This window comes from Myotis daubentonii, chromosome 2 (assembly GCF_963259705.1).
Source record: "Myotis daubentonii chromosome 2, mMyoDau2.1, whole genome shotgun sequence".
NCBI lineage: Eukaryota > Metazoa > Chordata > Mammalia > Chiroptera > Vespertilionidae > Myotis > Myotis daubentonii.
Window position 1 is genome coordinate 46,835,618 of NC_081841.1, and position 14,418 is coordinate 46,850,035.

Genomic DNA, 14,418 nt, shown 5'->3' on the forward strand with positions numbered 1-14,418 from the left:
GGTTGTCGGAGCAGAAGTGAAGGGCACTGTTGGTCACACTGGGATCTGGCATCTGGCTCAGGGGCACCCCCAACCCCCTCCTCCCCAGCTGCCACCCAAAGGCATGTAACCTTCAGAACCATAACGGTTAGTTTATTTTCCAGAGCTGTACTCTGGGATGCTCAGCTCTGTTCGAGGGAGTCAGAGGATCCCAGCTGACAGTGCGGGGTGAGCGTGCAGAGGGCTCAGAGGAACCATGAGCGTAAAGTTTAAAAATGGGAGAATGTTGAAGAAGAAACTGAAGGGTGGCTTCATGATCTCAGGTCTCAGGTATTTGAAATTCACAGAGAATAGTGATTAGTCTTTTCCAGTTACTGGAGCACAAAGAACAGGAAAATTGTTTTGAACTGGATCATAAAGGCTTCTGAGTTTGATGGGGCGAATGAGAAGATTGCTGAAACGATCTTCCTTTACTCCTGTCATGTTAACTCTATTAGTTATAGATAGTTGGTCACTTTTAGCATTCAAGTCACTCCGACACTATTGTTTTCCCAGACTAGATACTTGATCTGGAGCAGGAAAGGGAAGGGAATTCGTGACGCGGATTGAGCACCTGCTTCCAGCAGGCTCTGGGTTTTCCTGCCTCCCTGAGTTGAAAACATCATCCCATTCAATACCCAAAGGGTAGGTATGATGATTCCCATTTACTTGTGGGAAACCAGACCAGGAGCCCTCAGGATGACACTCATAGGTGGCAATCCTGGGTCTATATTATGTGTTCCTTCAGTGCTGAATCTGTGCGACTCCAAAATTCTGGCTTCTAATTTATCTGTAAATGGGATGAATTTAGTGTTTACAGAGGCTGTTTGGATGCCTCCCTCTCTGTGAGGCATTTCAGACGGGCCCGTCCCAGGTCCTGAGAGCCTTTCCCTCTAGAACAAGTGCACTTTTGATCCAGTTTGGCACTTGCATGTCCAAAACAACCACCTATTACCTCTCAGTCTGGATACAACATACTTATAAAGCAGCAAATCTGTAATGCATGCTCTCTGGCATAGCAAAAAGAAAAAGAAGAAAAATACATTCCAATATAATAAAGATAAAATTTGAACTCCCACAGCATGCCTTTGGGCTGTGCACAGGGAAGGCAAGCACAGATGTGTGCCATATACACGCACATCAGGATCATAGCAACTCGAACAGTCCCCATCCAGGTTAAACCTGCTGGTGGCCAGACCTTCCTGTCCCTGATGTCTGCTGTGCCTCATCTGTTTCTGATTATAAGTGTTATATGCCAGCCATTGTGGATATTTTGGAAAATACAGAAAATTGCAGCTAAAACAAAATTTACCTCTAATGCTACTGCCCAAACATAAAACAAACATGAATACTTTAGTAGCGTGCTTCTTTACAGCTTTTTAAAAACACAGATGTAATTTAATATAGTTTAGACATATAGTTTCCTGCCTTTTCACTTACCTTGCCTCATAAGCGTTGTGGTAAAATACACGTAACACAAAATTGACCATTTTACCCATTTTCAGATGTACATTTCAGTGACATTGAGTACGTTATTCACAGTGTTGTACAACCATCACCACTATCCATCTCCAGAACTTTTTCATCATCCACATTCCCTATACTTAAAATAGTTAAGTTAAAAATGCTTCACAGACCACAGTTAATAGTGGTGTAATACTTCACCATATAGTATTTACTTGAAAGCATTTCTCGCAAACATTCAGCAGGTAACTTATTTTGTGATCCCTGCAAGGTAGGTTTTATGGCTAAGGCAGTGAACAAAACATGGTTTTTGCCTTCTGGGACCTTAAATCTGGTGGAGGAAATGGCCAGCAGCAGGCAGTTTGAGTCCTGGAGAGCATGTAGTAGGAGAACCTTGCAGTATAATTTCCATGATCATTTATTGATTATTGCACATCTCGTGTGTAGCAGATTTTTTTCCTTTTATAAATAATGCGAGATATTTGGAGGTATGAATATATGTTCACATTTCAGATTATTTTATGAAGATGGCAAAAATAAAGTGTCATTACTGGGCTACTCGTTGTACAGGGGCAGTCGGGTGTGCTTTTGGAATGCCGGTTATCGCTCCTCACGGTGCCATTCTCAAGATGAGGAACTGCTGCCCCCAAACATTTTCTTTGCCTTTTATACCTGATGAGCTCTACTAACCTCTTTTTATAAATGTGTATCTGATTTGCATTGAGCAGGATTGTGGGAAGAGCAAGGGAGGGAAGAGACAAGGGATCCTGGCTGAGGTGGACACTATGTCACAAGTATCCTGTCGACTGCCCAGCTGTTTGTACATTTCCAGGCTCTGGTTTGACCCCTGCTTTAGGGCTGTGCTCCAAGTCCTTTACCATGGACTGAGCGTGGCTCCCTACTGTGAAATTCCAGGCGTGGGAACTCGAGGCCCATTGTGAACTAAAAGTAGCCTCAAAAAAAAAAAAAAGTATGTTTATCATTTAAACAGAAACTCCATCTATTATCAGAGCAGGAAGAGACCTCTGAGTGTCACACAATCTTCTCTGTTCAGATGGAGATTCTGAGGCTTACAAAGCTAAGAAATATTCTGAAGGAAACCAGTTGGATAAACATCAAAGAGGGATTAAAACTCAGGCCTCTTGATTTATCAGGTGGTCACCCCATGACCGCCGGAGGTTGTCTTGGCCTTTGTTCTTCTGTTTACAGGAATTCATTTCTTCTTTTCACTTTTAAATCCCTGATTTTATTCGCTGCTGTTTGGTTCCATGATGGTACTCATTTTCAGCATTGAACACCATACTCGTGCTGGCTAATGTCTGTCAGCCATCATCATGTTATGCCAGTGTGTTGCATGCCTATTCCATGTTTGTCCTTAGCCTACTAATTTGTTTGACTTCTGACTGCTCTCTTTATCTTGGCCCCATTGGTGACTGGAAAGTTTCTGTTGACTGTGGCCAAAGTAATCAGTAATGTCTTATTTTGCTTTCTTTGCTCTCTTCTTGTTAGTCCCTTTGGGTAATTTTGTTGGGTTTTGTATTTTTTTAAAATTAATTTTAACAGGTAAGACACCCTCCAGTGATACAGTAAATGTGAAAACCTGGTCCAGGGCCAAAGAGGAAACAGTTTTTAAATAGATCATTGGTGTTGAGAATAGGAATATTAGAATAGATTTCTGATGTATTCATTTCGTGATAGCGGGTAGATAGTGGTTAGTTGGTAAAGCTTTACCATGGATACATGTGACTATCTTTATATAAATGTGCCTAAACTATTTTTATGTGTAGTCAATCTTCTAAGATCAAATTTACAAAAAGAAAAAAGTTAGCATTGTTTTGTGTTAGACAAAGTGCCATTATCTTCAGTAGAACTTTATGTCTACATAATGACTCTAAATATAGGACCATGGACCCCTGATAATAATTAGAAAAAGGAACTTAAAAAGCAGAGCACCAAATTTGGTCTGAGGCTGTCAACCCCAATAGGATGTTATGCAGTTGAAAAATCCTATAGCTTAGTTTCTATACAATTTCTGATAATCAGAATCTCAAAATAATTCAGGTCCTTTCATTTATGAGAGAAAGGAACAATTTCTCATTTATCTTGAGTCTTTTATGTTCATAATTTCATCCTTAATGAAAAAGGCAGTGGCATTTTCATTGTGAAAATAGTTTTCCTGAATTTATACCTGAGTCTGCTATTGCAATGTTTCAAAACCAATTGGCATTAGCCTGGATAGTTATTTTTATACAAAAGCAACTTAAAATTTGATTTTGGAGTGTCTTAATTTTAAAGATCATTTCAGACATCTGTTCCTCCTGTGTTGGGTCTACTGAATGGAAGTATTAACCAAAGATCTAAGGAATAGATATAGCAAACTCCACTTCCCAGAAAGATGGGTAGCCACTGCCATTCCATATTCAGAGGACTTGAAAGCCCAAAGAGACACACCTTGGCTATCATCATGACAGTTACGTTTTTTAAGTGCCCAGCAGGCCATGTGTTATGTTCCATTTGGTATTCATAACAGCCCTGTTAAGAGAGGCTAGGGCAGGGGTGGGCAAACTTTTTGACTCGAGGGCCACAATGGGTTCTTAAACTGGACCAGAGGGCCGGAACAAAAGCATGGATGGAGTGTTTGTGTGAACTAATATAAATTCAAAGTAAACATCATTACATAAAAGGGTACGGTCTTTTTTTTCAATAGTTTTATTCATTTCAAACGGGCCGGATCCGGCCCGCGGGCCGTAGTTTGCCCACGGCTGGGCTAGGGTGATGCCCATTTTCCAGATTAGGAAACTGAGATTTTTCTCAACTAATCATCTGGTTAACATCCTGATGCCCCTTGATTGATTGGTTTTTGTCATTCTCATCACCCCTGCTCTATTCTGAACACCACAGCTGGTTCCATCCATGTTCTTTATAACATTATTCTTCTGAAACTCTTTCAAGATTCCACCCTGCATAGGGATAAAGCCCAAACTTCAGTATACTCAGGTTGGCTCTATTTCTTTAACCTTATAGCCTTATATCCCACAACCTTCTTCTTTTTAAAAATTTTTTATCTTTTTTTTTAATTTCTTTATTAAGGTATTACATGTGTGCTCTCATCCCCCAATGTCCCCCTCCCTCCCAACTCATGCCCTCACCCCCCTGTTGTCTGTGTCCATACAACCTTCTTCTAAGAACATGCAGTACATACCTACCCTAAGGTGATTGATACTGTGTACTTTTCAACCTGTTCCTCTGCCCCAGCATACCTTCTTTGCCAAGCACTCTGCTAGAATCTTAGGGAGACAGTTCTTGCCTTCAAAACTTTACGCTTAGTGACAAGACAAACCTGGGCATAAGTCACTTCTCCTTATGTAGTTATTACAGTATTATTGACTATATTCTCAGTGCTGTACGTTACATCCCATGACTGCTTTTTAACTATCAATCTGTACTTCTCAATCCCTTCACCTTTTCACCCAGTCCCACAACCTTCCTCTCCCTTTCTGGTAATCATCAGCCTGATCTCTGTATTTATGAGTCTGTTTCTGTTTTGTTTGTTCGTTTATATTATTCATTAGACTCCACATATAAGTGAAATCATATGGTATTTTGTCTATCTCTGACTGACTTATTTCACATAGCATAATACCTTCTAGGTCCATGCTGTTGCAAAGGGTAAGATTTCATTCTTTTCTTTTTTATTAACCTTGGATTTAATTTTCAACTTAAAAGCCTTCAAATTGTTTTGAAACCAGTAATGACTGACTAAAGCAATGCAATGAAATGCATTTAGGTTTTACCTTTTTCAAGTAAAGGTTTGAGGCAACTTCTACCCAAAACATGCATTAATAAAATTAACAGGTTAGAAATTATAAAACAACAACAGCAACGGTACCGAAGAAAAAGAAAACAGCAAATATAACTATTCCATGCTTTATGGTTCTCAAGATTGCTGTGAATGAGTTGCCAGCACTGCCTTGGTATTCCTGGCAAAGTATAATTGTTCTCATTATCACACAAAAATAGTAAACCTCTACCTATGAAATGGTGTAGAATAAGCCCACATTTTCTTTCTTTTGTTAATATTAAGATCAAGGCAGGGTCAACATTGATCTCTGCCCTCTTTGGAATCCTGAAGCACTGTGTGTGCTAATCCAAGCGCTACCCAAGACCAGCAGCCGTGGTGTCACCTGGCAGCTTCTTAGAAATGGAGACTCTTAGGCCCCACCCCAGACCTGCCAAGTACTATTGCATTGTGTGTATGTACCACCACTTTTTTTATCCATTTGTCTATTGGTGGGCACTTGGGTTGCTTCCATAGCATGACTATTGTAAACCCTATATAATAAAAGGGTAATATGCAAATTGACCCTCACAGCAGAATGACTGGTTGCTATGATGCACACTGACCACCAGGGGGCAGATGCTCAATGCAGGAGCTGCCCCCTGGTGGTGAGTGTGCTCCCACAGGGGGAACTTTGCTCAGCCACAAGCCGAGCTATGGCTGCAAGCACAGCAGCGTCGGTGGCGGGAGCCTCTCCTGCCTCCTCAGCAGTGCTAAGGATGTCCTACTGACGGGGAGTGGGCCTAAGCCGCAGTCAGACATCCCCCGAGGGCTCCTGGGCTGCCAGAGGGATGTCTGACTGCCAGCTTAGGCCTGATTCCCTGGGGAGCAGGCTTAAGCTGGCAGGTGGACATCCCCCGAGGGTTCCCTGACTGCGAGAGAGTACAGGCCGGGCTGAGGGACCTTCCCCCATCCCGAGTGGGCCTCTGGTAACTCTACAATGAACATAGAATAGGGATGCATACATCTTTTTTAATTAGTGTTTTGGGGTTTTTTCAGATAAACCCCCAGAAGTGGAACCATTGGGACATAAGGCAATCTCGTTTTTAATTTTTTGAGGAACCTCCATGCTATTTTCCACAGTAGATGCGCCAATCTGCATTCCCACCAGTAGTGTATGAGGGCTCCCTTTTCTCCACATCTTTGCCAATACTTGTTGTTTGTTGATATATTGATGATAGCCATTCTGTCAGGTGTGAGGTTTGCATATCTCCAGTGATTAGTGACATTGAACATTTTTTAATATGTCTATTGGCCATGTCTTTAGAAGAATTTAGGTTCTTTGCTCATTTTTTTATTGGGTTGTTTGTGTTTTTATGTGTTGAGGTGTCTGAATTCTTTATGAATTTTGGATATTAACCCCTTATCAGATGTATCATTGGTGAATATGTTTTTCCATTCAGTGGGTTGTCTTTTTATTCTGTTGATTTCTTTTGCTGTGCAGAAGCTTTTTATGGGGAACACTTTGTAAAATATATAAATATCTAACCACTGTTCTGTACACCTAAAACTAATACAAAATAACATTTAATAAATAATGGGAAAAAACTTTTTAAATTTTTTAATTAAAATATCCTCAAGTTAAATGAAAAGGATGTAAAAAAGGAAAAGGGGGTTACAATATTTCTATTAAAATAATCTTATTCACATATTTTTTTAAATCACTTCTCCTTTACCTTTATTACAATTCTAGATTGGTGTAGAGCTCTTGCCCTTGGTGGGACTTTCTCTAATTACTCAAGGCAGATCCTGCCTTCCTCTGAAAGCAGCCTGAGCTGGCATCTTCAGGTTTTGATCTTCTTTTCCTGTGATTGGATCTTAACCCACTCTTTGGTTATAGACTCCATAGGCAAAGTTGGGATTTTAATGTATCTTTGATCTTTAAACTCTCATATTTAAAGGGAAGATTGATTAATTTGTAAAAATCCATAAAATTTTGCAAAGAAAATGTTAGCCTTGGACTACCATACTTTTGATGCATTGTATTGTGTTCTGAGACCACATGTATTAAAGTATAAAATATTAGGCTGGCACGCATATATAGCATGTCATTTATTTTTCTGGATGTTTAAACCCTGGTGCCAAGTCTTTTTAAAAAATCAAGTTATTAATATTAATACACCTTCCTTTTCATTAGTTATCAGCATGAGAAGAAAGCCTTTTGAATATAAGCCAAGCCTTAAAATGGCACTAATAAATAAAGTATCCTGGGCTCTAGCCCTTCACGTTGTGGGATTTGTTAAAATGACCATAAAAAATAAATGGTGTGAGCAGAAAGAGTCCTGAATCAGGAAGTAGGAAACCTGTTTTAGTCCTGGCTGCATCCCTTAGCAGGTGACCTGATGTCATCAGAAGCACCATGAGCTCCGAGGAGACCATCTGCATCATTGCGGACACAGTGGGTTTCTGACCCAGCAAATGCTCTTATGGGTGCTTCTCTCCATGATGTTAGGTGAATTTTACCCATGTATTTATTTATATGTTCTGTTAGTTGGCTAGGGCTACTGTAACAAAACACTCACAGACTGGGTGGTTTAAACAGCAGAAATTGATTCGCACACAATTCTTGAGGCTTTACTAGTTGTACTGGTTAATGCGAATTTTGTAATCAAAGAAAACACGGTAATTTCAAGAGAAACATCAAAAGTGCTTTATTCAAAGTAATGTCCATCACTAGCTACACATTTCCCCCATCTTTCAGGCAATTTGTGGATACTGTCCCAATAGAACTTTTCTTGTTTTAAGGCAAATCATTCAGAGACCCAATTTTCCACTTCGTATGTTTTGAAGTGCTGCTCAGAAAGTGTGTGCGCCATCAATCGGAACAAGTGGTAATCTGAAGGAGCAAAGACTGGTGAATACGGCGGGTGGATTAATACTTCTGAGGCAAGATCTTTTAATGTGTCTTTAACTGGTTTTGAAGTGTGTGATGGTGCGTTATCATGAAGCAAAATTACTTTGCCGTGTCTTCTGGCATATTCTGGTTGTTTTCATGATCAAAGCATGATTCAAATTGATTATTTGTTGTCGGTAGCGATCAATATTAATGGTTTCACCTGGTTTTATCAGCTCATAATACACCACACCTTCCTGATCCCACCAAACGCAGAGCATTGTCTTCTTTCTGAAGCGATTTGGCCTTGTAGTTGATGTTGATGGTTGACCTGGATCAACCCATGATTTTGTGCATTTGGGATTCTCAAAATAAATCCACTTTTCATTGCCAGTCACAATTTGAAGCAAAAAAGACTTTCTTTCATGCCATTGAAGCAACATTTACTGATGACTTTTGTTTTCCATTTGTCTTTCGTTCAGTTAATGTGGCATCCATTTTCCTTCCTTTAAAATCTTCCCCATTGTTGTAAACTATCAGAAATTGTTTGCCAAGCAATGTGTAATCTTTCTGCAAGTTGTTTTTGAGTTGGACATTCATCTTCATCCAATGCTTGTAATTGTTGGTCTTCAAACTTTTTTGGTTGACCTGGACGTTCTTTGTCTTTCACATCGAAGTCATCACTTTTAAAGCATTTAAACCAGCGTTCACAAGTATCTTGAGATGGAACATGTTCACCATAAGCTTCCCAATGTATCGAATAACATTTTCTTCAAAATAAAGTAATGAATTAAAACTTCCCACAAGTGCTCTTTTTTTGGCACAAAATTTGACATTTTTAAGGATAAAAATATCTATGATGTTAACACCTTCAGCAAATTTGACATAAGTTTTGAAGCTTGCTGTCAATACAACAAAATAGCATACATATTGCCGGAAGCCAATTCCAGCATGTCAGCAGGGCTGAATCATCTCGAGATGACTGAGGGCATTTCCCCAAACCTGAAAAGGATGCATAAATGATTGCTTGCTGCCAGACAGCTGAGGGCATCTCAATCTACATGTTATTGCCTCCTACTGGCCAAACACCTGAACAGTCATAGGCAGTTCCCCAATCTGACAATGGATTGTGTATACAAAACCCTACCCTTTGATTTGTATATCTCTACCTTGTTTTAGGACAAATTGTGTTAATAAATAGCAAGGGGTCCTGAGGCAAGGAGAACTTAGTTCCTTTAGCTAACTCTTCTCTGACTCCCCATAATATCTTTCAAAATTATGTGTCATCTCTGGGCTCTTGATTAATTTATGCATAGCCCTTCTCCAGATTACTGAACCCTTCTAGATGCTGGATTAAGACCACCGGTGTTAACATATCAAATCGCATATATATCAACATATGTGTAACTCCATCTGTTGAAAAAAAATCCTCGTTATTAACGTACACCTAGTAAGTCCAAGGTCAAAGTGTTGGCACATTTGGTTTCTTTTGAGGCCCCTCTCCTTGGCTTGCAGAAGCCACCTTCTTGCTGTGTTCTCATACGGTCTTTCCTGTGCTCATCCCTGGCGTCTTTGCATGCATCCATATTCCATGTTCTTAAAAGGACGCTGGTCAGATTGGAATAGGGCCTACCCTAACGGCTTCATTTTAACCTCATGGCCTCTTTAAAGGCCCTGCCTCCATATACAGTTGCATTCTGAGATACTAGCAGTTAGGGCTTCAAGTTATGAAGTTGGAGGAGACCCATTTGAGCCTATAACATCTATTTAAAATAGCATTCTTTGTTTTAAATTATAAAGAAACTTGTATAAAGGAGAAACCAAAAATAGACTTCTACCCACTTAATGCCTGTTATTAAAAGGACGAGGATATAAGTACATGAAAAGATAATTAAAACTCTACTAAAGGGTATAAAAGTCAAAAATAATACTCTCCTGGCCCTCCCTTCTTCACTAAGGCAACTTCTTTCAACACCTTTACATTGATGTTTGCTACACAGGCAGCAGGCACATTTTTTTCGTGTCTTAATGTATCATACAGAGTACAGATAACTCCGTATTCTGCTCATGCTGTCTGTTGGCCTTCTTTTAAAAGGCTGCTCAGTATTCCATTGTGTATGTATCAGATTTTAATTTAACTAGATTTAACCAGTCACCTATTCATGGGCATTTAGGTTGTTTCCAGGTTCCCTCCTCTTTGCTCCTCCCCTCCACCCCGCCCCACCACCGCAATTGCAAGCAATAGAGCTGGATTCCTTTTTTAAAAAGACCATGATCAAAAGAATAGTGAGGAGCCACCTAACAGAAATAACGAGCCTCCTATTTGGGGGAAGCCAGCCTTTGTTTTTCTCCTTTCTGTGTATTGGTCCTTACCAGAGGTGCTGGGAAAGGTGTTGTGGGCTTTCTTACCTTCCCGGACCTGACCATATGCCAGTGCATACCTCTCTTTCCTGGCTTCCTTTGGCGGCATTAGCTCATCTCTATCGGGCAATCCTTCTTCTTCAGGAGGAAAGGTCAGTTCGAATCATTAACAAGCGTAGACTATTTTTGTTAAGTAGAACAGCTTTTTTTCTAAGAATTGCTGTTTCCACGCCCAGGGCGCATGAACCCTCCCTGGCTGCTTCCACCCTTTGGAGAGGGGCCAGCTTGCTAATGGAATGTGAGTAGTCTTGCTGCTAATGAAGATTTAGAGTTGAGACAGGGATGCCTGGCGCTCCTTGGATTTGCAGACCCTCCCAGCTAGCAGTGCAGCTCTGCAATGGTGCAGTGCAGTGCGGAGGTCCCAGTCCTGGGCTCCCAGCCCTCCCTCCCTCCCCAGGCCCTACCGCTTCGCCACAGGTATCATCTGGCATTGTTTTACAAGCTGCAGATGTTCTCTGCTGAAGAATTACTTTCATTTCTGACTCCTTTTAGGAAATGAGGCAGTCTGTCAGAGGTGTTCCTTCATTTCCAGACACCCCCCCCCCCCCCCCAGCGTTCCTTTCCTCCTGGGATTTCTAACCACAGGTGGGCCGCGCTTCATTTACCCAGATGTGAGGGACAAGAGGAATGACCAGTCCTCTTCTAAAGCAGCCCTGACTTCCCCGTGGAACGCAGTGTGGAGGCCCCAAATTAGCTTGTGCTCTTATTCATGTAAATATTTCTGAGGCTTTGGTTTCTTGAGGCCTGTAGATGTGCTGTGTGTACGGGCTTTGGTGCAGAAAAAGTATAATTTAGCCACAGATTGAAAAGGTAGTCTGGAGTGTTTCTAATTACTGTTTGTTTAGTTCACTGTTACCCAATGAGAGGATTTAAGTAACCATGGGGGTAGGGAATGTAATGTTCATATTGTAGTCAACCATGCAAATCAAATTCTAAGTGTTGCAGAGAAGGCACCATGGAGCCAGTTAATAGATGTGTTCCACTGAATGTTAAATTTAGAACTGAGAGCATTTTGGAACAGGCTTCTTCTGCCTGTCATTCATCACCAAGAATTATGCACGTGCCGAAACCGGTTTGGCTCAGTGGATAGAGCGGCAGCCTGCAGACTGAAAGGTCCCAGGTTCGATTCCGGTCAAGGGCATGTACCTGGGTTGCGGGCACATCCCCAGTAGGAGATGTGCAGGAGGCAGCTGATCGATGTTTCTCTCTCATCGATGTTTCTAACTATCTCTCTTCTCTCCCTTCCTCTCTGTAAAAAATCAATAAAATGTATTTAAAAAAAAAAGAATTATGCACGTGTCCAAAACCAGCCCTACTGTGTGGTACAACCCCATTTAAAACGCATCGGTGGCCTCCGGCATTCAGTTCATAAAAATATGAGTTAAATGCTAACTTATTTCCTTTACCATATTGCATCTATAGCTTTAAGCATCCACATTTCATTAGCACATTGGATTAAATCCTTAGGCTTCTCTGGATTAATGTGTTAAAGTCTTTTCAGTTGGTTAAAAAAACTTAATTTCAGACAAGAATGAGAGAACAAGACCTTAGGAGCTTTTCTGCTCCCTTTTTTCCTCCTCCTTCAGGGGCCATAATTGGAAACTGAAGTGCCAAGAGGGCCTGGAAGAGTGGCTCTCAGCCTTGGCCGCCCCTTGGAATCGGCCTGGGAACATTAGAACATACTGATGCCTGGGCCCAACCTCAGAGATTCTGGTTTAATTGTCTGGAATGCATCCTGCACTGGGATATTTAAAAGCTCTGCAGAGGAGGCGATGGTGCACTGTTGTTAGAGAGCCACAGACATAGATGTCTGGGACTTAGGAGGTCACTGCATTCAGTGGTCCTTAGCCTCAGTTGCAGACTGGTGTTACCTGGAAAGGTTCTTAAAGAAACACTGGTGTCCCATTAATTGAAACCATATTTCTAGGGGAGGGAGCTCCTAGATGATGGTTAGAAAGCTTCTAGATGATTCTTACGCACAGCAAGGGATAAGGTCAACAGACATATCTCACCATCCCATCTCGCAGAAAAGGAAAAATGAGAGCAAGAAAGGCCACACGGTTTGCTCAGGTTATTGTGGAGGCAGGCCTGGGGCTCCAGCTGGTCTTGCTGCTGCTGACACTGCCTCCTTGAATATTGATTAATGCCTCCTCATCCTTCAGGTGATGTTCCCGCCTCCAAGAGGCCTTTTCTGAGAACTCAGAATCACCCGTCCGGTCTGGGTAAGATGCCCTCTTTACTTGAACCGCACCCTTCCTTATCTGTCCCGGGTGTCAGTCACCTCCGGGGGAACAGAGCCTGAATCTCTCTTATTCTTTCTGGAACTTGCTGGCATGTCATCAAGTCCCAGGCACTGTTGGTTCTATTGAAGTTCCCTAACTTTTATTCATCAATTAGTCCACATGGATTGCTTTAAAAGAAATCCATTTCCATATGCTAGCTTCTGAAAGCAAAAGTTATTTTTTTACCTGTCAACAGCCCACTATACTGTGGGTCAAGGTCTCAGACCCAAGGACTTCCTACCCCTGCCTTCCAGGAGAGGGCTTTTGATGACAAAATAATGAAAAGAAGATTTCACTCACTTTATGTGTTGCTCAAAGTACTTAAAACAGCCAGGATCTTTTGAGTAACATACAAGTGTGTATGTCATAAACAGAAAGGAACGTGCGGCATTCCTTTAGGATGAAAATGTGTCTGAAGAAAAATAATGCAATTTCATGAAAATACGTGTTAAGGACTGAATGACTTCTTTTACCATATTGCATATATATCTGAGTAGCCACATTGAGTTAGCATAGTTGAGTTAAATCCTTGGGCTTCTCTGGATTAACATGATAAAGTCTTTTCAATTGAGTTTTAAAAACTATGAATCTGTCATCCCAGTTTACCTAAGGTTATGCTTAGCCAGGGTCTTATTTTTATTTGAAAAATATGTTTTGAATGGTTACTCATGTAGCTGCAACAGAGTTTTGTCCCAGAAAGCAGATTGCAGCCAGTATCTCTTCACTTTACAGACGGCCAGCAGGCTCCACAGAGGGGTCACCGGAAGTAGCTGTTTTCTTGTTTGGAGAATTCAGAGTTAAAAGTTTTTGGAGCCAAGACTGCAAGCTGGGCAGTATTGTAGGGTAGACGTTTAAAATGTTGCAGACAGGAGAGAATGATGCCCAGAGTGTGTGAGAACATTATGAAGTCTTTCTAAGATTTTGTAGGTTCGTGCTTTATGATTGGGAGTCTTCATGTCCCAGGTAAATGGCAAGGTGTCAGCGTTTAAGTAAAGCCACCACTTATCAGGGGAAATCTTCCTAAAACAAATATTCTTAAAGTTGTAGGAGAACGCTAATCCATTGGGCTGGAGGGATGTACACAACATTTTTATATTAAAATAACTTTGAATGTAAGACCTGAAACTGTAAAACTCCTAGAAAAAAATAGGCGGTAAGTACCTCGATAGAGGTCTTTTTGAACCTGACACCAAAAGCAAAAGCAACAAAAGCAAAATTAAGTAAGTTGGACTACATCATACTACAAAGTTTCTGTGCAGCAAAGGAAACCAATAAAATGAGAAGACAACCTACTGAATGGGAGAAAATATTCACAAATCATATCTGGTAAGGGACTAATCTCCAAAATATGTAAAGAACTCATAAAACTCAATAGTAAAAGAAAAAATAACAATATCATTAAAAATCTGAATGGACACTTTTCCAAAGAAGACACGCAGGTGGCCAACAGGTACAAGGAAAAATGGTCAACATCGCAAATCATCAGGGAAATGCTAATCAAAACCACAATGATCTATCACCTCACACCTGATAGAATGGCTGTTATCAAAAAGAAAAGACAT

The 14,418-nt window shown here is 40.9% G+C and overlaps 1 protein-coding gene across 3 annotated transcripts in view; it reads left to right on the top strand.

The window, feature by feature from the left end:
* ANO6 (anoctamin 6) overlaps positions 1-14,418 on the top strand; it is a 191,664-nt gene that overhangs the window by 38,687 nt on the left and 138,559 nt on the right. Inside the window, exon 2 of one of the 3 annotated variants that reach the window (XM_059682640.1) lies at positions 12,737-12,796. The exons of the other annotated variants lie outside the window; for them this stretch is intronic. Coding sequence (XP_059538623.1) covers positions 12,737-12,796 — 60 coding nt within the window. The remainder of the gene's footprint in view (positions 1-12,736; positions 12,797-14,418) is intronic. 3 annotated transcript variants of the gene reach the window in all.